The 23241-nt window shown below is 43.2% G+C and overlaps 1 protein-coding gene across 5 annotated transcripts in view; it reads right to left on the bottom strand.

Annotated features, from left to right (window-relative positions):
* Positions 1–23239, bottom strand: part of dhx29 (DEAH (Asp-Glu-Ala-His) box polypeptide 29) — a 147917-nt gene extending 124678 nt beyond the window's left edge. For 4 of the 5 annotated variants that reach the window (XR_015074354.1, XM_085972169.1, XM_085972182.1 and 1 more), the window contains exons 1-5: positions 22971–23239; positions 9637–9716; positions 8232–8345; positions 6543–6672; positions 5426–5565 (exon numbers count right to left, since the gene is read on the bottom strand). Coding sequence is in view for 3 of the 5 variants with exons in the window: in XM_085972169.1 (XP_085828295.1) it covers positions 5426–5565; positions 6543–6672; positions 8232–8345; positions 9637–9716; positions 22971–23109 (603 nt within the window). In the remaining 2 variants the exon portion in view is untranslated. Of the gene's footprint in view, positions 1–5425; positions 5566–6542; positions 6673–8231; positions 8346–9636; positions 9717–22970 lie in introns of those variants that run through there. The other variant, XM_085972200.1, reaches the window with a different exon arrangement.
* Between the last annotated feature and the right edge of the window lie 2 nt (positions 23240–23241).

The following is a 23241-nucleotide window of genomic DNA, read 5'->3' as shown; positions in this document are numbered from 1 at the left end:
CTTCCTAAAGTGTGGTGCCCAGAATTGGACAGAGTACTCCAGTTGGGGCTGAACCAGTGTTTCATACTGGTCCATCATAATTTCCACACTTTTGTACTCCATACCTCTATTTATGAAGCCAGGATCCCGTAAACCTTTTTAACTGCTTTCTCAACCTGCCCTGCCACCTTCAACGATATATGCACACATACCCCCCAAGTCTCTTGGTTCATGCACCCACTTTAGGATTGTACCATTTAGTTTAAATGCCCTCTCCTCATTCTTGCTACCAAAATGCATCACTTCACACTTTTCTGTGTTAAATTTCATCTGCCACGTGTCTGCCCATTTCACCAGCCTGTATGTCTTCCTGAAGTCTATCACTATCCTTCTCACTGTTCACTATACTTTCAAGTTTTGTGTCATCTGCAAATTTTTAAATTGTGCCCTGTACAACCAGGTCTAAGTCATTAATATATATCAAGAAAAGCAGTGGTCCGAGTACCGACCCCTGGGGAACACCACTGTATACCTTCCTCCAGTCCGAAAAACAACCGTTCACCACAACTCTCTGTTTCCAGTCACTTAGCCAATTTCATTTAAAAAAGGCCATTCGACCCATCATGTCTGTGCCAGCCAAAAAAGAGCTATCCAGCCTAATCCCACTTTCCAGCACTTGGTATGTAGCCTTGTAGGTTAGTGGAAGCCCTAGAGGAGTATAGAAAGTGCAGGGGGGTACTTAAAAAAGAAATTAGGAGAGCGAAGAGGGGGCATAAAAAAAAAAATGGCAGGCAAAATAAAGGAAAATTCCCACGGTGTTTTATAAGTATATTAAGGGCAAGAGGATAACCAGGGAAAGAGTAGGGCCGATTAGGGACCAAAGTGGCAATCTGTGTGTAGAACCAGAAGATGTAGGTGAGGTTTTAAATGAGTATTTTGCATCTGTGTTCACTATGGAGAAGGACGATGTAGGCATAGAAATCAGGCAGGGGGGATTGCGATATACTTGAACAAATGAACACTGAAAGGGAGGAGGTACTAGCGGTTTTAGCAGGCTTAAAAGTGGATAAATCCCCAGGCCCAGACGAGATGTATCCCAGGCTGCCGTGTGAGGCAAGGGAGGAGATTGCAGGGTCACTGACACAAATTTTCAGAACCTCTCTGGCCACAGGGGAGGTGCCAGAAGACTGGAGGACAGCTAACGTAGTACCATTATTCAAGAAGGGTAGTAGGGATAAACCAGGGAATTACAGGCCAGTGAGCCTTACATCAGTGGTAGAGAAATTATTGGAAAAAATTCTGAGGGACAGAATTAGTCTCCACTTGGAGAGGCAAGGATTAATCAAGGATAGTCAGCATAGCCTTGTTAGGGGGAGATCACCTCTAACCAATTTGATTGAATTTTTTGAGGGGGTGACTAGGTGTGTGGATGAGGGTAGTGCAGTTGATGTAGTCTACATGGACTTCAGTAAGGCTTTTGACAAAGTCCCGCATGGGAGACTGGTCAAGAAGGTAAGAGCCCATGGGATCCAGGGCAATTTGGCACATTGGATCCAAAATTGGCTTAGTGGCAGGAGGTAGAGGGTGATGGTCAAAGGTTGTTTGTGTGACTGGAAGCCTGTGTCCAGTGGTGTACCGCAGGGACTGGTGCTGGGTCCTTTGCTGTTTGTAGTGTACATTAATTATTTAGATATGAATGTAGGAGGTATGATCAGTAAGTTTGCAGATGACACGAAAATTGGTGGAGTGGTAAATAGCGAGGAGGGAAGCCTCAGGCTACAGGGCACTATAGACGGGTTAGTCAGATGGGCAGAACAGTGAAAAGTGTGAGGTGATGCATTTTGGGAGGACTAACAAGGCAAGGGAATTCACAATGAATGGTAGGACTCTAGGAAAGACAGAGGATCAGAGGGACCATGGTATGCATGTACATAGATCCCAGAAGGGAGCAGGACAGGTAGATAAGGTGGTTAAAAAGGCATATGGGATACTTGCCTTCATTAACCGAGGCATCGAATACAAGAGCAGGGAGGTTATGATGGAGCTGTACAAAACGCTAGTTAGGCCACAGCTGGAATACTGTGTGCAGTTCTGGTCACCACACTGTAGGAAGGATGTGATTGCTTTGGAGAGGGTGCAGAGGAGATTCACCAGGATGTTACCTGGGCTGGAGCGCTTCAGCTATGAAGAGAGACTGGACAGGGTGGGGTTGTTTTCATTAGAGCAGAGAAGGCTGAGGGAGGACCTGATTGAGGTGTACAAAATTATGAGGGGCACAGATAGGGTAGATAGAAAGGAACTTTTCCCCTTAGTTGAGGGGTCAATAACCAGGGGGCATAGATTCAAGGTAAGGGGCAGGAGGTTTAGAGGGGATTTGAGGGAAAACTTTTTCACCCAGAGGGTGGTTGGAATCTGGAACTCACTGCCTGAAAGGGTGGTAGAGGCAGGAAACCTCAACATTCAAGAAGCATTTAGATGAGCACTTGAAACGCCATAGCATACAAGGCTACGGACCAAGTGCTGGAAAATGGGATTAGAATAGACAGGGCTTGATGACTGGCGCAGACACGATGGGCCAAAGGGCCTCTTTCTGTGCTGTAAAACTCTATGGCACTTCAAGTGCAAATCCAAGTACTTTTTAAATGTGATGAGGGTTTCTGCCTCTACCCCACTTTCAAGTAGCACGTTCCAGACCCCCAGTGTTCTCTGGCTGAAAAGATTTCTCAACTCCTTCTCCAAATTCCTTTAAAGCTATGCACCCTGGTTATTGACCTCTCTGCTAGGGGAAATAGGTCCTTCTTGTCCACTCTATCTAGGCCCCTCATAATTTTATACACCCCCATCAAGTCTCCCCTCAGCCTCCTCTGTTCCAAAGAAAACAACCCCAGCCTATCCAATCTTTCCTCACAGCTAAAATTCTCCAGTCCTGGCAACATCCTCGTTAGTCTCCTCCGTACCCTCTCTAGTGCAATCACATCTTTTCTGTAATGTGGTGACCAGAACTGTACGCAGTACTCTTCTTCTTCGGCAGTCCCTCGGAACCGAGGGTGACTTGCTTCCATATTTAAAATGAGTTCGCAGGTGACTGATGAGTCCAATGCGGGACCTACAGTCTGTCACAGGTGGGGCAGACGGTGGGTGGGTGGGGTGCTTGGTTTGACGTGCACTCCTTCCGCTGTTTGCGCTTGGCTTCCGCTTGCTCCCGGCGAAGAGACTCAAGGTGTTCGGCGCCTTCCCGGATGCTTCTCCACTTTGTGCGGTCATGGGCCAGGGATTCCCAGGTGTCGATGGGGATGTTACACATTTTCAAGGCGGCTTTGAGGGTGTCCTTGAAGCGTTTCCTCTGCCTCTACTACGCAGTACTCTAGCTGTGGTCTAACTAATGTTTTATACATTTCAAGCATAACTTCCCTGCTCTTATATTCTATGCCTCGGTTAATAAAGGAAAGTATTCTGTATGCCTTCTTAACCATCTTATTTACCTTCAGGGATCAGTGGACATGAACACCATGGTCCTCCTGTTCCTCTACACTTCTCAGTATCCTACCATTTATTGTGTATTCCCTTGCCTTGTTAGCCCTCCCCAAATGCATTACCTCACACTTCTCCAGATTTAATTCCATTTGCCTCTTCTGTCCACCTGACCTGTCCATTGATATCTTCCTGCAGCCTACAGCTTTCTTCCTCACTGTCAACCACATGGCCAATTTTTGAATCATCTGCTAACCTCTTAATCATGCCACCGACATTGAAGTCTAAATCATTGATGTATACAAAAAAAACAAGGGACCTAGTACTTAGCCCTGCGGAACTCCACTGAAAACAGCTTTCCAGTCACAAATACATCCGTCGACCATTACCCTTTGCTTCCTGCCACTGAGTCAATTTTGGATCCAACTTACCAATTTCCCTTGGATCCCACGGGCTTTTACTTTTCTGACCAGTCTGCCATGTGGGACCTTGTCAAAAGCCTTGCTAAAATCCATGTAGACTACATCAAAAGCATAACCCTCATCAACCCTCCTTGTTACTTCCTGAAAATATTCAATCAAGTTAGTCCGACACGACCTTCTCTTAACAAATCCATGCTGACTGTCCCTGATTAATCCGTGCCTTTCTACATGACTATTAATATTGTCCCTCAGAATTTTTTTCTCAACAAAACAGTTTAGGCTGACTGGCCTGTAATTACTCGGCCTATCCCTTTCTCCCTTTTTAAACAACTGTACGTGATCAGTCTTCCAGCACCACACCTGTAGCCAGAGAGGATTGAAAAATAATGGTCAGAGCCTCCGCTATTTCCTCCCTTGCTTCTTCTCTCTACAGCCTGGGATACATGTCATCTGGGCTTGGCGATTTATCTACTTTCAAAGATGCTAATCCTCTTAATATTTCCTCTCTCACTATATTTATCTCATCTATCATTTCACACTTCTCCTCAACTACTATGTCTGCATCGTTCCTCTCTTTTGTGAAGACAGACGCAAAGTATTCATTGAGAACCAAACGCACGTCTGCCACCTCCACACAAGCTTCTTTTTTGGTTTCTAATAGGCCCTACTCTTTCTTTAGTTATCCTCTTGCTCTTTATGTATTTATAAAACATCTTTGGGTTTTCCTTGATTTTACTTGCCAATATTTTTTCATGTCCTCTCTGCTTTCCTAATTTCCTTTTTAATTTCACCCCTGCACTTTCTATACTTCTCCAGGCTTTCTGCTCTCTGTATCGGACATAAGCTTCCCTTTTTTGCCTTATCCTATCCTGTATGCTCCTTGACATCCATCGGGCTCTAGATTTGGGAGTCCCACCGTTTTTCTCTGTGGGAGCATATTTGCTCTTTGAATGCTTCCCACTGCTCTGACACTGATTTACCTTCAAGTAGCTGTTTCCAGTCCACTTTTGCTAAATCACATCTCAGCTTAGTAAAATTGGCCTTTCCCCAATCGAGAACTTTTACTCCTGGTCCAGTTTTGTCCTTTTCCATAACTACGCTAAATCTAACGGAAATATGATCACTACCACTAAAATGCTCTCCCACTGAAACCGCTTCCATCTGTCCAGCTTCATTCCTTAAAAGAAAGTCCAGAACTGCCCTCTCTCTTGTTGGGCTTGCTACATACTGGCTAAAAAAGTTGTCCTGAATGCATTTTAAGAACTCTGCACCCTCTATACCTTTTACACAAATTCTATCCCAGTTAGTTTTAGGGTAGTTGAAATCCCCTACAATTACTGCCCTACTGTTTTCGCACTTCTCAGAAATTTGCCTACATATTTGCTCTGATCACTTCTTGGAATTCTCCACCGTGAAGTGTCCATGAAACAAAAGCTGAGATTTTGGGTTTGAGGGGGAAGAGAAAAATGGCAACACTGAACCATCACCAGGCGCATCTCCATTTTTTCCTATTGCTAAAAAAATTAAACCAGACAAAAGCTGAATATTCTCACCTTGGCCTGAGGCTTCTCGTCACTCTTGTTGCTCTCAGATACTTCTTCTTTTGTCACAGGTTTTACAGGCATCTGAAATTTGGGCTTAGTCTTCGTCTCTTCCTCCTGCAGTTTCTGGCTGAATCCATCAGGTAACGAATCTTGGAGAAGAAATGTAACAAGTTATTCTAAATTAATTTCTGTCCTAGTTCAATTAGAAATTATCACAATTTAAATTACTGTAATTAATAACCCACATTTCTTTCATACTTCATGGAAAATTTTGTGATATCTATCGAATAAATATAACTGACAAGGCATCTTGGTAGTACACATGCTGTGCCACAGCGTTAGGATGTAGATTTACAGTCACAATTCCCCACATGCAAAGCTCCTGAATTCAGCTCGTCCATTAAGGGACGTGCTGAACATAGACTCTATTCTTCTCCACAAGGTGTTATTCTATGCCTCCTACTATCCAGTTAAAGAGCGGCAGAGTCTAGAAGCATGTTGCCTGTCTACCGTCTTGATATTGCAGCAGGCACCCGGTCACAAGAGCAGTTGTAAAAAGTTAAAGACTGCAATCTCAGTGAATAGAAAGCATGAATATAGAATTTAAAAAAGCATAATTGCAGAATTATAACAAAACAATAATTTCATTCAGTTCAGCAATTTTTACAATATTCAAAGCCATTGTAATTGAACACCATTTGAGTGATGGAACAAAAATATTGTACTATACTTCTACCATGAGGTACATCAGTCTAACAATACCCATCTTTATTTTTACATTTTGCTTTTATGTCTTTATATTTGCACCTCAAAATGAATCAAACTTTAAAAAAAATTCAAACCATTTTTCCTGCATCTCCATGCTGCACAACATTACTCTGGCCCTGAATTTCCGACCCCCAAGATTGCATACACACCCATAGGGGCCACGCAAGTTCCGGGTTTAGGCATGCGCTGAAACCCGGAACTTGCGATCTGTCAAGAATTCTCTTGAAGATCAGCCGCATGCCCAAGAAAAGTGCCTCTGCGGGTGGAGAGTTGCGCTTTTTGCTCAACTTCCGTCCGCTGAAAGGCCACAGATAAATCCATTAGCTTGCTACAACAAATTCCTATTCAAACAGCTTACCATCAGGAAGATTTAAACACAACCAGTCCAAAGCAGAATGAAGGTCCCCACCATAAATAACAGTATTTTTCATGGCTTCTTCAATGTCCTCTGCCTGAAATGAAAATCCTTGCAAAGCTGCGTATAGATCCTGCACAGACAACACTCGGTTATTAAAGCCTACTTAAACTTACATTTTCAATCAGCATTAAAATGAAAATCAAATGAAATGTTAAATCTTGTGGCAATATTTACAGATAACAGACAATGCCAGTATTGAAGATGACATCACAGTTAAAGGATTAGACAGCATCATAAACCACAGATGCATGCAAACCTCATGTGAATCCCAAGAATGTTTTACTGCCTTAAGTATACCAAAAGCAGTTCATTTTCCCAACCACCACTACACTATTAAGAGCCTGAATCTTCTGTTATTGATACAAACTTACCTGCAACCTTTACATTAATCACCTGTTGCCCACAATATGCATAGCCATGTTTGCCATTTTCTCCGAATGCCAACTGTCAAAATTCCATAAATACACATCATGGGTGTATGGAAGAGGCAGAACTGTATAATTAAATAAACCTGAAATTTGCTTTTGTGCTTTCCAATGACAAATCTTCTACGTTGCAGAAGTCTGTCTTAAGTTTCATTATAGCTTCCTTACTTAATTTAACATTCTTTGTGTTGCATGACAGTTCACAAGAATTAACAAAGTATGTTGCTAGACATTTTATGGAAAATAACATTTTGTTTCAAGTATCGAAATGTGTCCTCTTTTTAATAAAACTCAACGCGTTATAATACTCATCGATGTAATTTTCTTTCTACTACTATTAGATGTGAGACATCAGTATCATAAACTAGTTAACATCAGATGAGTATGGGGGAAAGAGGGAAAGAGGGAAATGTCCTTGATGTGTCAGCTATGGCAAAGTCATGAATCAATTTAGAATTCAATGGCTTATAACTTTTTTTTATATTTGTTCCTGGGAAGTGGGCATCGCTGGCAAGGTCAGCTTTTATTGCCCATCCCTAATTGCCCTTGATAAGGTGGTGGTGAGCCCCTTTACTGAACTGCTGCAGCTCGTGTTGTGAAAGTACTCCCACAGTGCTGTTAGGGAGGGAGTTCCAGGACTTTGACCCAGTGACGATGAAGGAACGGTGATATATTTCCAAGTCAGGATGGTGTGCAACTTGGAGGTGATGGTGTTCCCATGTGCCTGCTGCCTTTGTCCTTCTAGGTACTAGAGGTCGCGGATTTGGGAGGTGCTGTTCAAGAAGCATTGGCAAGTCGCTACAGTGCATCTTGTAGATGGTACACACGGCAGCCACAGTACACCAGTGGTGGAGGGAGTGAATGTTTAAGGTGGTGGATGGGGTGCCAAACAAGCAGGCTTCTTTGTCATGGATGGTGCCGAGCTTCTGGAGTGTTGTTGGAACTGCACGCATCCAGGCAAGTGGAGAGCATTCCATGACACTCCTGACTTATGCCTTGTAGATGGTGGAAAGGCTTTGGGAAGTCAGGTGGTGAGACACTCGCTAGAGAATACAAAGCCTCTGGCCTGCTCTTGTAGCCACAGTACTTAGCTGCACTAAGTGCAGAGAAAATCCTCTCTCTCGTGTTTACATAATGTGCAGCCACAGCAGTTATTCACACCTGCCATTCTATACATGTTTATAGAGGAGTCAAATAGCATTACCTGTAATTTTTTAGCTGTGAGCCTTCCAGAAATGGGTCCTGATTTTCTATGTTGGGTTTTGAATTGGTTGATCAATCTTATAATTTTCTGTTCCAGCTCAGGCTTAATGACCACCTTTAAGAAATTATTAAATTAATCTTTAAAAAATATAAGTGTCAATGCATCAGTATTTTTTCCACCCAACATAAATGTATAATTAAATATCAAATCTTCGAACACCTTTAACCATTTATAAATAGCACTGATACTTAATCATTATGATTCACAATTACATGTGGTTTACATTGCTGGCACTGGTATCAATGAAGAACTTGTAACAGAATTATTATGCAATTGGTCAAATAACAAATGGCAAGAAATGAATTAGAAAGTATACGCCCAACCTAATTGGTTTGGAGTTATAACAGGTGCATATATATCCCTCAAGAATATCTGTAGTTCTTTCCCAGAACTTCCATTATTTTCTATGACATCTAAAGCATTTTTTACTTGGTCTCTGTTAATTAAAGGTGACCAGTATTATGGCAGGATGACTAAACTGCACAATTGAGATAGCAGTTGGCACTGAACAATGAATATAAGACAACACAATTTCACTATAGGTGTCCGATAGTGTCATACCACAAATCCAATATCTTAACATTCTGGAATGAACATAAGCGATTTATAGCAGTAGCAACAATTCTTCTCCAGTGTGAGGGAACAAGGTAGCAGGGTATAGTCTGTCCTTTCAGACCTCAAACTAGAATCCAGAGTACTCATGCAATAAGAATGTTTTTTCTCTCTGCTGGCTCAAAATCTATAGTAAGATTATGAATAGCCTTAACCAATTCTTTGTGAATGCAAGTCTACAGCATGAATGTTCCCATATTCTGCTCAAAATTGGCCGTCTCAATTAGAGACCATCAGGATCTAGTTGGTGTGAGAAACGCAAATATCACCAAGGTGTAGTAGGATTGGAAGTCAAGAAACAATGTTTGGCGAATGCAGAGGGTGCTTCACTCTGCATGTAACCTATGCAGTAACTAGGAATGTCCAATGCCAACAAAGAATACAAATTCTATAGCGCTGACAAAACTTATTCTTAAAACACTAGTTTGCTGATACACAGTTCAAACAGTTATCAAAGAAAGCTACAAAATTGAGATTTAGCACTTGCCCGGGTACAGTAAGTCAGGCTGATCTTGCACAGCAACTGATGGCCATTACAGAGCTATATGGAAATACACTTGGAAGTAGGTTTCCTGTCCACCTTGGTAATCCAGTGATTGTGTTAGTATTTTAAGGGTATAAGAAAAATAAAGAGGGAATTTTTAAGAAGTGCAAATCTATTTAATATGAACAAAACTACTGCAATACATGGTCTTTTCAAAAACCTTGGAATTACATCACTATTTATAATCACCTTAAGGATGGATCGATCCAAGTTTCCAGTAGTAGTCAGTTCATTTGCAGAGGTTGTGCCAAAGCTATATGTCTTTGGACCTAAAAGTACAGAAAATTGTATTAGCTGAAATCTGCAAACACAGGTCCAGTGGCCCAATACATTACGGCACGGTGGCATAGTGGTTAGCACTGTTGCCTCACAGCGCCAGGGACCCGGGTTCGAATCCAGCCTCGGGTGACTGTGCAAACTCCACACAGACATTCTCCCCGTGTTTGCGTGGGTTTCCTCCGGGTGCTCCGGTTTCCTCCCACAGTCCAAAGATGTGCGGGTTAGGTTGATTGGCTATGATAAATTGACCCTTAGTGTTAGGGGGATTAAATACGCGGGGTTACGGGGATAGGGTGGGATATGTGTTGGTGTAGGGGTTACGGGGATTGGGTGGGATATGTGTCGGTGCAGGCTCGATGGGCCGAAATGGCCTCTATCTGCACTGTGGGGTTTCTGTGATTCCTGCTCAAGATACTATACTGTAGAGCAGTGTTTCCCCAAGAAATTATATAATTATAGAAATACAAATCTAATTGTATTTTTTGAAGAAGTTACAAACTTGGTGGATGATGGAAGCCCAGTAGACATTGTCTACTAGGACTTCCAAAAAGCTTTCCAGTGCGGTACCGAGATTGAAGCCTCTGGTTTAGTGGTAATATATTGAGCTGGACTGAGAACTGGCTGGCAGGATGTAGGCAAAAAATAGTTATAGATGGATCTGGATTTGTTTGGAGACTGGTCACCAGTGGTGTCCCACAGGGATTGGTGTTGGGACCGTTGCTCTTTACTATTTTTATTAATGATCTGGGTGTAGGTGTTGGGGGCACGATTTGCAATTTTGCAGACGATACTCAGGTCTTTGCGAGTGTTAGGACTGTAGATGATGCTAGTCTTCTTCAGGTGGATCTTAATGCATTGGGAGATTGGGCTCATGACTGGCAAAAGGTGTATAACTTGGATAAGTGCAGTGTTATGCATGTGGGCAAGGCAAATGCTCAACATTCATACACCCTTCAGGGAAAAGCATTAAAGAAGGTGGAGCTAGAAAGAGATTTGGGCATTCTAGGGCATACATCTTTAAAGGTACATGAGCAATGCCATGCAGTGATAGCTAGAGCAAATAAGGTTTTGGGGTGTATCCATAGGGCAGTTGAGTACAAGATGAGGCAAACTATTCTGTCCCTGTACAAGGCCTTGGTCCAGCTGCACTTGGAATACTGTGTCCAGTTTTGGTCTCCTCACATGGATACTGAGGCTTTGGAAAGGGTACAGAGAAGGGCCACTAGAATAATTCCCAATTTAAAGCACCTTAGTTATCAAGATAAGCTGAAACAGTTGGGACTCTACACTTTAGAGAAGCGTAGATTATGGGGTGATCTGATTGAGGTTTATATAAGATAATAAGGGGAATAGGTTGTGTTCCAGTTGACAGTTTGTTCAAATTAAATAGACTAGTGAGGACCAGGAGTAACAAATTTAAGTTGTACAAGGCCAGATCTAAGTTAAAAAAAAATTCATTCATGGGATGTGGGCGTCGCTGGCAAGGCCAGCATTTATTGCCCATCCCTAATTGCCCTCGAGATGGTGGTGGTGGAGCCACCTTCTTGAACCGCCAGGAGGTGGTCTTTTCCCAGAGAATAGTGGACCTCTGGAGCAGGCTGCCGTCTCATGCGGTGGATGCTGATTCGCTGAATTCCTTCAAGCGAGAGCTGGACCCGAGATCACCTCTTGCAGAAGGTAGGTACTGAAGGGAATTCAGGCCACAGTGATCGCCTGGACTAGTTTCGATCGCCTAGGTCGGAGAGGAATTCCCCATATTTCCCCCCTCCCCCCCAAATTGGCCTGGGTTTTCTTTTATCTGTTTTTTTGCCTCTCCCAGGAGATCACATGGTTTCAGGTGGGGTGGCGAGCAATGGTCTCTTTAAACTGCATAGCCATACAGCACTCCAGGGATCTCGCGCAGCCAGCTTGCCGGCTATTGAATGCAAATACTGTGCATGTGCAGTATTCTGAATGGCCCTCGCAGCCCCTGAAAAGGGCCAAAAAAAATTACAGGGAACACTGGTAGAAAGTATATATTGTGATATACATAAGGTATCGCATTGTGTGGGGCAGGCTCAATGGACCAGAAGGTCTTTACTTGTCCGTCATTGTTCATTCGTATGTTGTACATCTGGTACACATTTCCTGTCTGTCATTTGAATTTATGTCACACTTCAAGACAAAATTAATATGAAGAAAGTCTCCAAGAACACAAAATACTGGAATCAATTTCTCAGCTCCTTAATTAATGCACTGAATGAATTCATTCAAAATTATCAATTAGACATTGCAGCCTTAAAAGGAGCACATTGAAACATAGAAGATAGGAGCAGGAGTAGGCCATTCGGCCCTTCGAGCCTGCTCCGCCATTCAATGAGATCATGGCTGATCATCCAAATTCAGTACCCTGTCCCTGCCTTCTCCCCATATCCCTTGATCCCTTTAGCCTCAAGAAATATATCCAACTCTTTCTTGAATATATTTAATGAACTGGCCTCCACCGCCCTCTGTGGCAGAGAATTCCACAGGTTCACCACTCTCTGGGTGAAGAAATTCCTCCTCATTTCAGTCCTAAATGGCTTACCCCTTATCCTTAGACTATGACCCCTGGTTCTGGACTCCCCGCCCATCAGAAACATCCTTCCTGCATCTAGTCTGTCCAGGCCTGACAGAATTTTATAGGTTTCGATGAGATCCCCTCTCAATCTTCTAAACTCCAGTGAGTATAAGCCCAATCGACACAATCTCTCCTCATACGTCATTCCTGCCATCCCAGGTATCAGCCTGGTGAATCTTCGCTGCACTCCATCCATGGCAAGAACGTCCTTCCTCAGGTAAGGCGACCAAAACTGCACACAATACTCAAGGTGTGGTCTCACCAAGGCCCTGTACAACTATAGCAAGACATCCTTGTTCCTGTACTCGAACCCTCTTGCTACGAAGGCCAACATACCATTTGCCTTCTTAACCGCCTGCTGCACCTGCATGCTTACCTTCAGCGACTGGTGCACAAGAACACCCAGGTCTCTTTGCACTTCCCCTTCTCCCAATCTATTGCCATTCAAATAATAATCTGCCTTCCTGTTTTTGCCACCAAAGTGGATAACCTCACATTTATCCACATTATAGTGCACTTGCCATGTTTCTGCCCAATCACCCAACCTGTCCAAATCGTACTGGAGTTTCACGACATCCTCCTCACAGCATACCCTCCCACCCAGCTTTGTGTCGTCTGCAAATTTGGAGATATTACATTCAATTCCCTCGTCCAGATCATTAATGTATATTGTGAATAGCTGGGGTCCTAGGACCGATCCTTGCTAGTCACTAGTCACTGCCTGCCACTCGGAAAATGACCCGTTTATTCCAACTCTTTGCTTTCTGTCCGCCATCTAGTTCTCTATCCAAGTCAATACCTTGCCCCCAATCCCATGTGCCTTAATTTTGCACGCTAATCTCTTATGTGGGACCTTATCGAAAGCCTTCTGAAAGTCCAAATATACCACATCCACTGGTTCTCCCTTATCTATTTTACCAGTTACATCCTCAAAAAATTCCAGTAGATTAGTCAAGCATGATTTACCTTTTGTAAATCCATGTTGACTTTGTCCGATCCTGTCACTGCTTTCCAAGTGCTCTGCTATTACATCTTTTGTAATGGACTCTAGCATTTTCCCCACTACCGATGTCAGGCTTACCGGTCTATAATTCCCCGCTTTTTCTCTACCACCTTTTTTGAATAGTGAGGTAACATTAGCGACCCTCCAATCCATGGGTACTGTTCCAGATTATAGAGAGTTCTGGAAGATGACCAGCAATGCATCTACTATTTCTAGGGCCACTTCCTTAAGTACCCTGGGATGTAGATGATCAGGCCCTGAGGATTTATCGGCCTTCAGTCCCATCAATTTTCCTAACACCATTTCCCTACAAATACTGATTTCTTTCAGTTCCACCCTTTCATCAGACCCTATGTTCCCCGGCATCTCTGGGAGGTTATTTGTGTCCTCCTTTGTGAAGACAGAACCAAAATATGTATTTAGTTGGTCTGCCATTTCTTTGTTCCCCATTATAAATTCCCCTGATTCTGACTGCAAGGGACCTACGCTTGACTTCACCAATCTTTTTCTCTTCACATATCTATAAAAGCTTTTACAGTCAGTTTTTATGTTCCCTGCAAGCTTACTCTCATATTCTATTTTCCCTTTCTTAATTAATCCCTTTGTCCTCCTTTGTTGACTCCTAAACTGCTCCCAATCCTCAGGATTATTGCTTTTTCTGGCCAATTTATATGTCCTCTCCTTGGATCTTATGCTAACCCTAATTTCCCTTGTTAGCCACGGTTGAGTCACCTTTTTTGTTTTATTTTTATGTCAAACTGGGATGAACAAATTCTGTAGCTCATCCATTCGGTCTTTGAATGTTTGCCATTGCCTATCCACTGTCAACCCTTTTGAGTGCCATTCCCCAATCAATCCTACCCAACTCGCTCCTCAGACCATCGTAGTTTCCTTTATTTAAATTGAGGACCCTAGTCTCCGAGTCAACTACTTCATTCTCCATCTTAATGAAGAATTCGATCATATTATGATCGCTCCAACCCAAGGGGCCTCGTACAACAAGATTGCTAATTAATCCTTTCTCGTTACATAATACCGATATTTTAGCAGCAGAGTAATGAATTATGTATTACACGGTATAAATTTCCAGTCCTTATAAAAACCGCATCCACCGATTTACCATGAGCAGTGCCATGGGAGCTTTGCGAGCTTTTAACATATGCTGATAGCACACTTTGCGACATCAGAGAAGAAATCTTAAAATTATGAGCTTCTAGGATAGAAACTGAAGCTGTCCAGCACATGTTAACCCTTACCTTTTTTGCCCAAATACTGAGTGACCTCAATTTGTGTTTATTTATAGCAATTAAAGTGTTTGGCCTGGAGTCAGGCCATCTTAAACAGCAGAATAATTATGAATTATATGATATATTACTTCTGTCATCACAAAACAACACAGCATACAGTTTATCAGACAATTTAATTCACTAAAATATAGAAGCAAAACAATTTTTAAAATTAAAAGCCAGCCTGAATACTTCTGACTTGAAGCCTGAAGCAGATTAGCATTTTCCAATCACCACATTTCACTTCACCAAACAATTAGCCTTTGCCCTGAAGCTGCAGCTGCTTAATAATTACACCTGTGGCCTTACAAGGACACAAATTTACCTTTGCAACAGAATAATACATTGTGCATTACGTGGTATAATCCTTCATAAAGGCAGCAATACATCATCTGACTTCCCGTTAGCAACACCATTGTTGAGAGTTGCGGACACATTTACTGATTTCCCGTGGTAATATTCTCAGGTAGTTTGAGGTTTAAAACACGGTTACGATGTTTAACTTCTAACCTTTCCAGTGCCCTCATAACCATTCAGACTCATTTTAGAGTCGAAACATGTCACACATTCAATCAAAGGCAGATTTTTGTTTGAAGTTTCTCCAGATTGGCAGCTGCTTGGCTCTTCTGTGACTCAGTTGGTAGCATACTCACCTCTAAGGCAGAAGGTTGTGGGTTCAAGTCCCACTCCAGAGATTTGAGCACATAAAGCTAGGCTGACACTCCAGTACTGTACTGTCAGAAGTGCCATCTTTTGGATGAGACATTAAACCGAGGCCCCGTCTCAAGAGCAGGGGAGTTCTCCCCAGTGTCCTGGCCAATATTTATCCCTCAATCAACATCACTAAAACACATTATCTGGTTATCACAACATGGCTATTTGTGGGAGCTTGCTGTGCACAAATTGGCTGCCACATTTCCTATAATGCAACAGTGACTACATTTCAAAAAGTACTTCATTGGCTGTAAAGTGCTTTGGGACGTCCTGAGGTCATGAACGGCATGATATAAATGCAAGTCTTTCTTTCTCCTTGGGAAGAGGCCAATTACCAGAAGGTCAGAAAAACCATCAGAAAGCAACAGACTTTCTGTGACTGCTCCGTTGTTGTTTAATACAAAATTGCGTTGTCTAGGCTATGATAAACATTCCCAAAATAAATATAATGTAGACAGCACTGTAATTCTTCCATCTACTAACATGGCATTCAAAACTCGAGTAGCAGTGGCAAGGGTGAGTACTGGGCAACACCGGGGAGATCTAGGAACCTGTTGCACAAGTCTTACTGTGCTGTGATTTTGCGCTCCTAAATACAAGGGAGAAATTTGTGAATTCTCCCCTCCTCTGCCAAAGGCACTGACACATGTTGCAGTACGGTTCCATGGGTTCCAGGTGTTAATACTCCCCAGTACCTCATCCATTTTCATCTGTGAGCCTAGACGGAGCGTGATCTCTGAGCGGAACATACTAGCGAGAGGTACATTATTCAGCTGCTGAGACTTGGGGGAACATCTGTCGGAAGGTATTACCTGGAAGCCAGGTATGAGAACATACACTTATACAAGGTTCAATGTCGACTACTGTTCAATGGGATATGGTACATGTCCACGTTCAAGAGGACGGTGGAAAGACATTCACACATTTTATATAAGTTGTGCCGCTCACCATGAGCTCCTGGTACCTGCTGTCCCCTAGTACAGCTCAACATCTCACCTGTCAATTATCTAAAGACTGTGTGACTGATCTTTTTTTGTTTCGGGGTGGGGTAGGTTGACAGGTAAGTGAGAACTGCGTGGCCATGGTGACCTCAAGCTGACACGTCTACTGATGGGAATTTAGAGCCAAGTCAACCCTGTGGCAGGCTCAATCAGTTAACAGAGCCAGGAAGATGTGCAATATTCTCAGATGCTGTTGATTCACTGTACTTTCAGAGGTAATAGTGCCACTTTATTGACTTCATAGTGCTGCTGCCAAGTAAGAGCTGCTTATTCCCAATGTCAGTTAATTTAATTCATTAACAGCTGAACTGTTAATGATATTGACACGTATGGATATTTTATCAACATATTGCTGCTCTTTGTTGCTTGGAATAACTACTTTGAATGTCATTCAATCATTGCTACCTGATGCCTACACTATGAGCATTGGGCTTCCACCCTGGTTTGTCAAAATAAGATTGTCTATCTATTGCAATACTAGCAAGAATTTCTTTATATTGCAAATTCTCTACTAAATTCTGTCAGTACATTATGTAATACATAGCTATAACACACTGAGGATGTAACTGGTAAAATAGATAAGGGAGAACCAGTGGATGTGGTGTATTTGGACTTTCAGAAGGCTTTCGATAAGGTCCCGCATAAGAGATTAGCGTGCAAAATTAAGGCACATGGGATTGGGGGCAAGTTATTGACTTGGATAGAGAACTGGTTGGCGGACAGAAAGCAAAGAGTTGGAATAAACGGGTCGTTTTCCGAGTGGCAGGCAGTGACTAGTGGGGTACCGCAAGGATCGGTCCTAGGACCCCAGCTGTTCACGATATATATTAATGATCTGGACGAGGGAATTGGATGTAATATCTCCAAATTTGCAGACGACACAAAGCTGGGTGGGAGGGTATGCTGTGAGGAGGATGTCGTGAAACTCCAGCACGATTTGGACAGGTTGGGTGATTGGGCAGAAACATGGCAAATGCACTATAATGTGGATAAATGTGAGGTTATCCACTTTGGTGGCAAAAACAGGAAGGCAGATTATTATTTGAATGGTAATAGATTGGGAGAAGGGGAAGTGCAACGAGACCTGGGTGTTCTTGTACACCAGTCGCTGAAGGTAAGCGTGCAGGTGCAGCAGGCGGTTAAGAAGGCAAATGGTATGTTGGCCTTCGTAGCAAGAGGGTCGAGTACAAGAACAAGGATGTTTTGCTGCAGTTGTACAGGGCCTTGGTGAGACCACACCTTGAGTATTGTGTGCAGTTTTGGTCGCCTTACCTGAGGAAGGACGTTCTTGCCATGGAAGGCGTGCAGCGAAGATTCACCAGGCTGATACCTGGGATGGCAGGAATGACGTATGAGGAGAGATTGTGTCGATTGGGCTTATACTCGATGGAGTTTAGAAGATTGAGAGGGGATCTCATCGAAACCTATAAAATTCTGTCAGGCCTGGACAGACTAGATGCAGGAAGAATGTTTCTGATGGCCGGGGAGTCCAGAACCAGGGGTCATAGTTGAAGGATAAGGGGTAAGCCATTTAGGACAGAAATGAGGAGGAATTTCTTCACCCAGAGAGTGGTGAACCTGTGGAATTCTCTGCCACAGAGGGCAGTGGAGGCCAGTTCATTAAGTATATTCAAGAAAGAGTTGGATATATTTCTTAAGGCTAAAGGGATCAAGGGATATGGGGAGAAGGCAGGGACCGGGTACTGAATTTGGATGATCAGCCATGATCTCATTGAATGGCGGAGCAGGCTCGAAGGGCCTACTCCTGCTCCTATCTTCTATGTTTCTATGTAGCTTGGCTCATTGGTAGCACTCCTGCCTTTGAGTCAGCAGGTTGTGGGTTAAAACCTCAGTCCAGAATTTTTTACACAGAATCTCAGCTAACACTTCAATATAGCATTGTTGGAGGTGCCACCTTTCAGATCAGATGTTAAACCAAGGCCTTGTCTGCCTCTTCAAGTGGGTGTAAAGGATTCCGGGGCACTATTCAAATAACAGCAGCGTTTTCTCTTGGTGTCCTGGCCAACAGTTATCTCAATCAACACCACCACAAACAGATTAACTGGTCATTTATCTACTTTTCTGACTGTGGAATCACACTGTGTGCAAATTAGTTTACCTACAAAATGACTACACTTCCTAAATTATTCACTGGTTGTGATTCATTGTCCCGAGGACGTGACAGGCTCTAAATAATACAAGTTCTATTTTTCTCTTTTTTTAAATAAAGTTAAATACAACTGATGCCTTGGAGGAGAAATGGCTCAAGAATTTCCTTAAATGTGTTCCTAAAATGTAGTAAGTCATCAGAGTGAATACTCAAAAAGAAAAGGGCCAATGCTAATTTAACCATAAAGGCTTATACAAACAAAATTCCTTCTCTGGACAGAAGACAGGCAGGCCTTCATGACAACAGGGTAGGAGATGGCTCATTAAGAGGGACACAAGGTTCTGCCTTGTCTGGACCTGTGTACGGTCCTTTGTTAGCAAAGACCTGAAGCTAGCAAGTAAACAAGTGGACTGGATGTCTAGATGCCGGTGCTTCTTCGATTCTGAGGTAATCAGGGATACCAATAGGGCTTTGTGAGGTGATTGACGCCAGAAGGGAGGAATCTTTCCAACACATATCACTCACTTCAATAGAATTGGAGAGGTTTCTTTGGAAATTAAGGATATACAAAATGGTGCGTTGACACTGAAGTTCAGTCTCAGTTTTCAGTCTTTAGTTCTTTCGTAGTACATGTAGATGGATGTCTTGTGCAAAATCAGAAAGCATATGTCCAACTGAGTGTAAGGTTATAGAACCTACAACTATATCAACCAGATCCAGACAGATATAAGTGTATACTAATTTCCGAGATCAAGGGAGGTAAGATTTAAACCAGCCCGTCGAGATACAGCTACTAGTGTGGAAAATGAATTTACACCCAAGATCCAAGAGGTATGGATGGCATCTCTTCAGACAGAGGTTCATCAATGATGCTTCAGAAAGTTCCTCCCAGAAGAAGGCAGGGCAACCATTTCATCGTCAGCTCATAAGAACGATACTGTATAAGTTCTGTAAACATTGCTAACTAAAGTATATAGACTTTATTCTATTCATTCCTTAAAACTGGCAATTTAATGCTCTTAACCTTAAGGAATCTACTAAATTAAGCTCACCAATTGATACCCATCTCAGACACAGATCTCAATTTTCAATTTATAAAATCAGCAAGCAGTTACAGCTTAATTACTGTGACACAACTGAACTGCCTTTGTAACGTCTTAATGTTACAAAGTTTTACCCAGAATTTTCTTTTGGTACTCAGAGCAAAAAAGTTTCACTGATTATTTCAGAGCCAGTAAATAATATATACAGCTTTATCCCACTGCATGTTCTACACAACCGTCACAGCCAAACTGTCTTGTTTTACCGCTGTAACCAAGCGTGTGATTTGAGTGTATGAAGCTGCGGAAAGCATGTAGTCAGTGTTTAGGACAAGTAGGATAAACTCAGTGGTGGTTTTATCCAATTTACACTTTCCTCCTCCAAGTTTTCATACAAAACTCCTGTCTTGAGAATTTGCTTTTCTTCTTTGACAAAACATTTATTTACTCACTGACTTCAATGAAACCCTGAATTCATTGTAGCCCATCATAGTCACAGTATCAAGGGACATTGCCATTATGAAAATAACATGCAAGATACTAATGCTTACAAACAAAAATGTCATCGTTGCATTACTTCACCAGTCAATGACACCCAGCTCATCAGGGGTGTGTCTGTATGCTGACGATTCCACTGTTGCACTCATTCATAAGAAAATAACAACATAAGAATTAGGAGCAGGAGTAGGCCATACGACCATGGCTGATCTTCGACTTCAACTCCTGCCCTATCCCCATATCCCTTGATTCCTCTAGAGTCCAAAAATCTCTCTCAGCCTTGAATAAACTCAATGATTGAGCACTTTGGGGTAGAGAATTCCAAAGATTCACAACCCTCCGAGTGAAGAAATTCCTCCTCATCTCAGTCTTAAAAGACCGGCCTTTTATCCTGAGACTCTTAACTGCTAGTTCTAGACTCTCCAGCCAGGAGAAACAACCTCTCAATCCCCCTCAGAATCTTACATGTTTCAATGAGATCACCTCTCATTCTTCTAAACTCCAGAGAACATAGGCCCAATCTACTCAATCTCTCCTCATAGGGCAACCCTCTCATCCCAGGAATCAGTCTAGTGAACCTTCATTCCACTGCCTCTAAGGCAAGTATATCCTTCCTTACAATGAGACCAAAACTGTGCACAGTACTCCAGGTGTGGTCTCACCAAAGCCCTGTACAATTGCTGCAAGACTTCCTTACTCTTGTACTCCAACCCTCTAGCAACAAAGGCCAACATGCCATTTGCCTTCTTTATTGCTTGCTGTACCTGCATATTAACAGTGTTTCTCGTACTAGGACACCCAAATCTCTCTGAACACCAACATTTAATGGTTTCTCACCATTCAAAAAATATTCTGTTTTTCTATTCTTCCTACCAAAATGAATAACCTCACATTTCCCCACATCTGCCACTTTACTGCCCACTCACTTAGCCTGTCTATATAATTTTGCAGGCTCTTTGCATCCTCCTCACATCTTACTTTTCCACCTAGCTTTGTATCGTCAGCAAACTTGGATACATTGTACTCTGTCCCTTCATCCAAATCATTAATATATAGATTGTAAATAGCTGAAATCCAAGCACTGATCCTTGCAGCACCCCACCGTACGACCAGATTTAGGAATAGCTTCTTTCCCAGGGCTGTTATCCTACTGAACTCCACAAATAAACACTAAAGCCTGCACATCTGCCGATGCACTTTATTATGGTCATATTTATTTATGCTAATATATATGTACAAATGTATGTTGAAATGTTTAAGTGTCCTAATCCAAATTGTACACTCTCGGGAGCCGCAAGCCTACATTTCGTTGTACTGCACTTGTGCACTAACAATGACGATAAAAGTTGATTTGATTTGATTTGATTACAGCCTGCCAATCTGAAAATGACCCATTTATCCCTACTCTGTTTTCTGTCTGTTAACCAATCCTTTATCCATTCTTATCTTGCTTAACAACTTTTTATGTGGCACTTATCGAATGCATTTTGGAAATCCAAATATATTATATCCACTGATTTCCCCCCCCCCCCCCATTTACCCTGCTAGTTACAGCCTCAAAAAACTCTAATAAATAAATAAACACGATTTCCCTTTCATAAAACCATGTTGACTCTGCCAAATCATATATTCACAACTCAAATAATGAAGCAGCCCATTCCAGCCTACAGCAGGAAGTGGACAATATCCAGGCTTAGGCAGACAAGTAGCAAATAATATTCGTACCACACTATTTATCTTTGACTCGAAAACGCCCAACCATCTCCCCTGACCTTCAACATCACCACCATCGCAGTCCCCTATCATCCACTTGGGGCTCACCATTGGCTGACAGGGCTAACCACAACAGCATGGCTACAAGATCAGAGGTTGGGTACTCAGCGACAAGTGGCTCACTTCCAGACCCCTCAAATTCTTTCCACGATCTGCAAGGCTGAAGTCAAAAATGTGACTGCATCCTCACCACTCGCCTGCTTGAGTGCAGACGTAACAACTCTCAGGAAACTCAACATGATCCACGACAAAGCAGTTGGCTTGATTAGTGCCCATTACCAGGCTCAACATCCACTGCCGGTGCACTGCAACGTCAGTCTGTGGGATCTACAGGATGCACGGCAGCAACTCACCAAGGTTACTTCAACAGTGCCTCCCTCCCATTCCTGCCACCCCCAATATAAAGAGCAACATTATCGCGGGGCAGCATCGCCTCTGAGTCATAACCCACTGGACATTTTACCCTTCTTCAGTCACTGGGTCAACATAAGAACATAAGAAATAGGAGCAGGAGTAGGTCAATCGGCCCCTCGAGCCTGCTCCGCCATTCAATAAGATCATGGCTGATCTGATCCTAACCGCCAATCTACTATCATAGAACCATCTCCTGAATCTAACAGAATTAGATACACGAAATAGGAGCAGGATCAGGCTACACGGCCCCTGGGCCCGCTCCGCTACCCACAGGGCCATGACCGATCCGAACCTAGACTCATGTCCAAATTCCTGCCCGCTCCCCGTAACCCTTAATTCCCTTTACTTCTAGGAAACTGTCTATTTCTGTTTTAAATGTATGTAATGATGTAGCTTCTACAGCTTTTTGGGGCAGCATATTCCAAGGACCTACCACCCTCTGAGTGAAGTAGTTCCTCCTCATCTCATTTTTGAAAGAGCAGCCCCTTATTCTAAGACTATGCCCCCTAGTTCTAGTTTCACCCATCATCGGGAACATCCTCCACCCAGCACAAACACCCCCAATCACTGGGCAGGGGGGTCAAGGGGAAGCCCCTCCAAGCACCTTCTCAATCGATGCGGCCCTGCCAGCGTCACCCACATCCCACCTACAAAGTAAAAATCTCCCCACAGGGTTTGCTCCAGGAGCCTGTCCCGTTAAAAGCGCGCCGATGTGCCGAGACCTGCGCACCAAGGCTACAACGATCCGTAATATCAGAGCGCCGCCTCCGCCACCGGGCCCGCACTGACCCGCTCCTGTACACCACCTGCTTTGGCTTTATTTTCTTTCGTGGCCGGTTTGGCAGCCGTTGGCCGCAAGCTCTGATTTGCAGGCTGGGCTTCCTCTGGGCGCTGGAATCGGGCAGCCGCCGCCGCCTCGGCTCGCTTCTTCTTCTTCCCCCCCATCAGCCTCCCTCGAGCGGCTTCCAACCGGTAATCGCAGCCGCTCCTCACGGAACGCACAAAACAAGCACCGCGCGCGTTAAACCGCTGTATGCATGCTCCAACACCACAAACCCACGGCCTGCCGCCGGGATC

The sequence above is a fragment of the Somniosus microcephalus genome, chromosome 2, assembly GCF_052327205.1.
Source record: "Somniosus microcephalus isolate GS21.2 chromosome 2, FLI_Smic_1.0, whole genome shotgun sequence".
NCBI classification, from domain to species: Eukaryota; Metazoa; Chordata; class Chondrichthyes; order Squaliformes; family Somniosidae; genus Somniosus; species Somniosus microcephalus.
The sequence above is the reverse complement of the archived record's forward strand: the minus strand, read 5'-3'. Positions and strand labels throughout refer to the sequence as shown.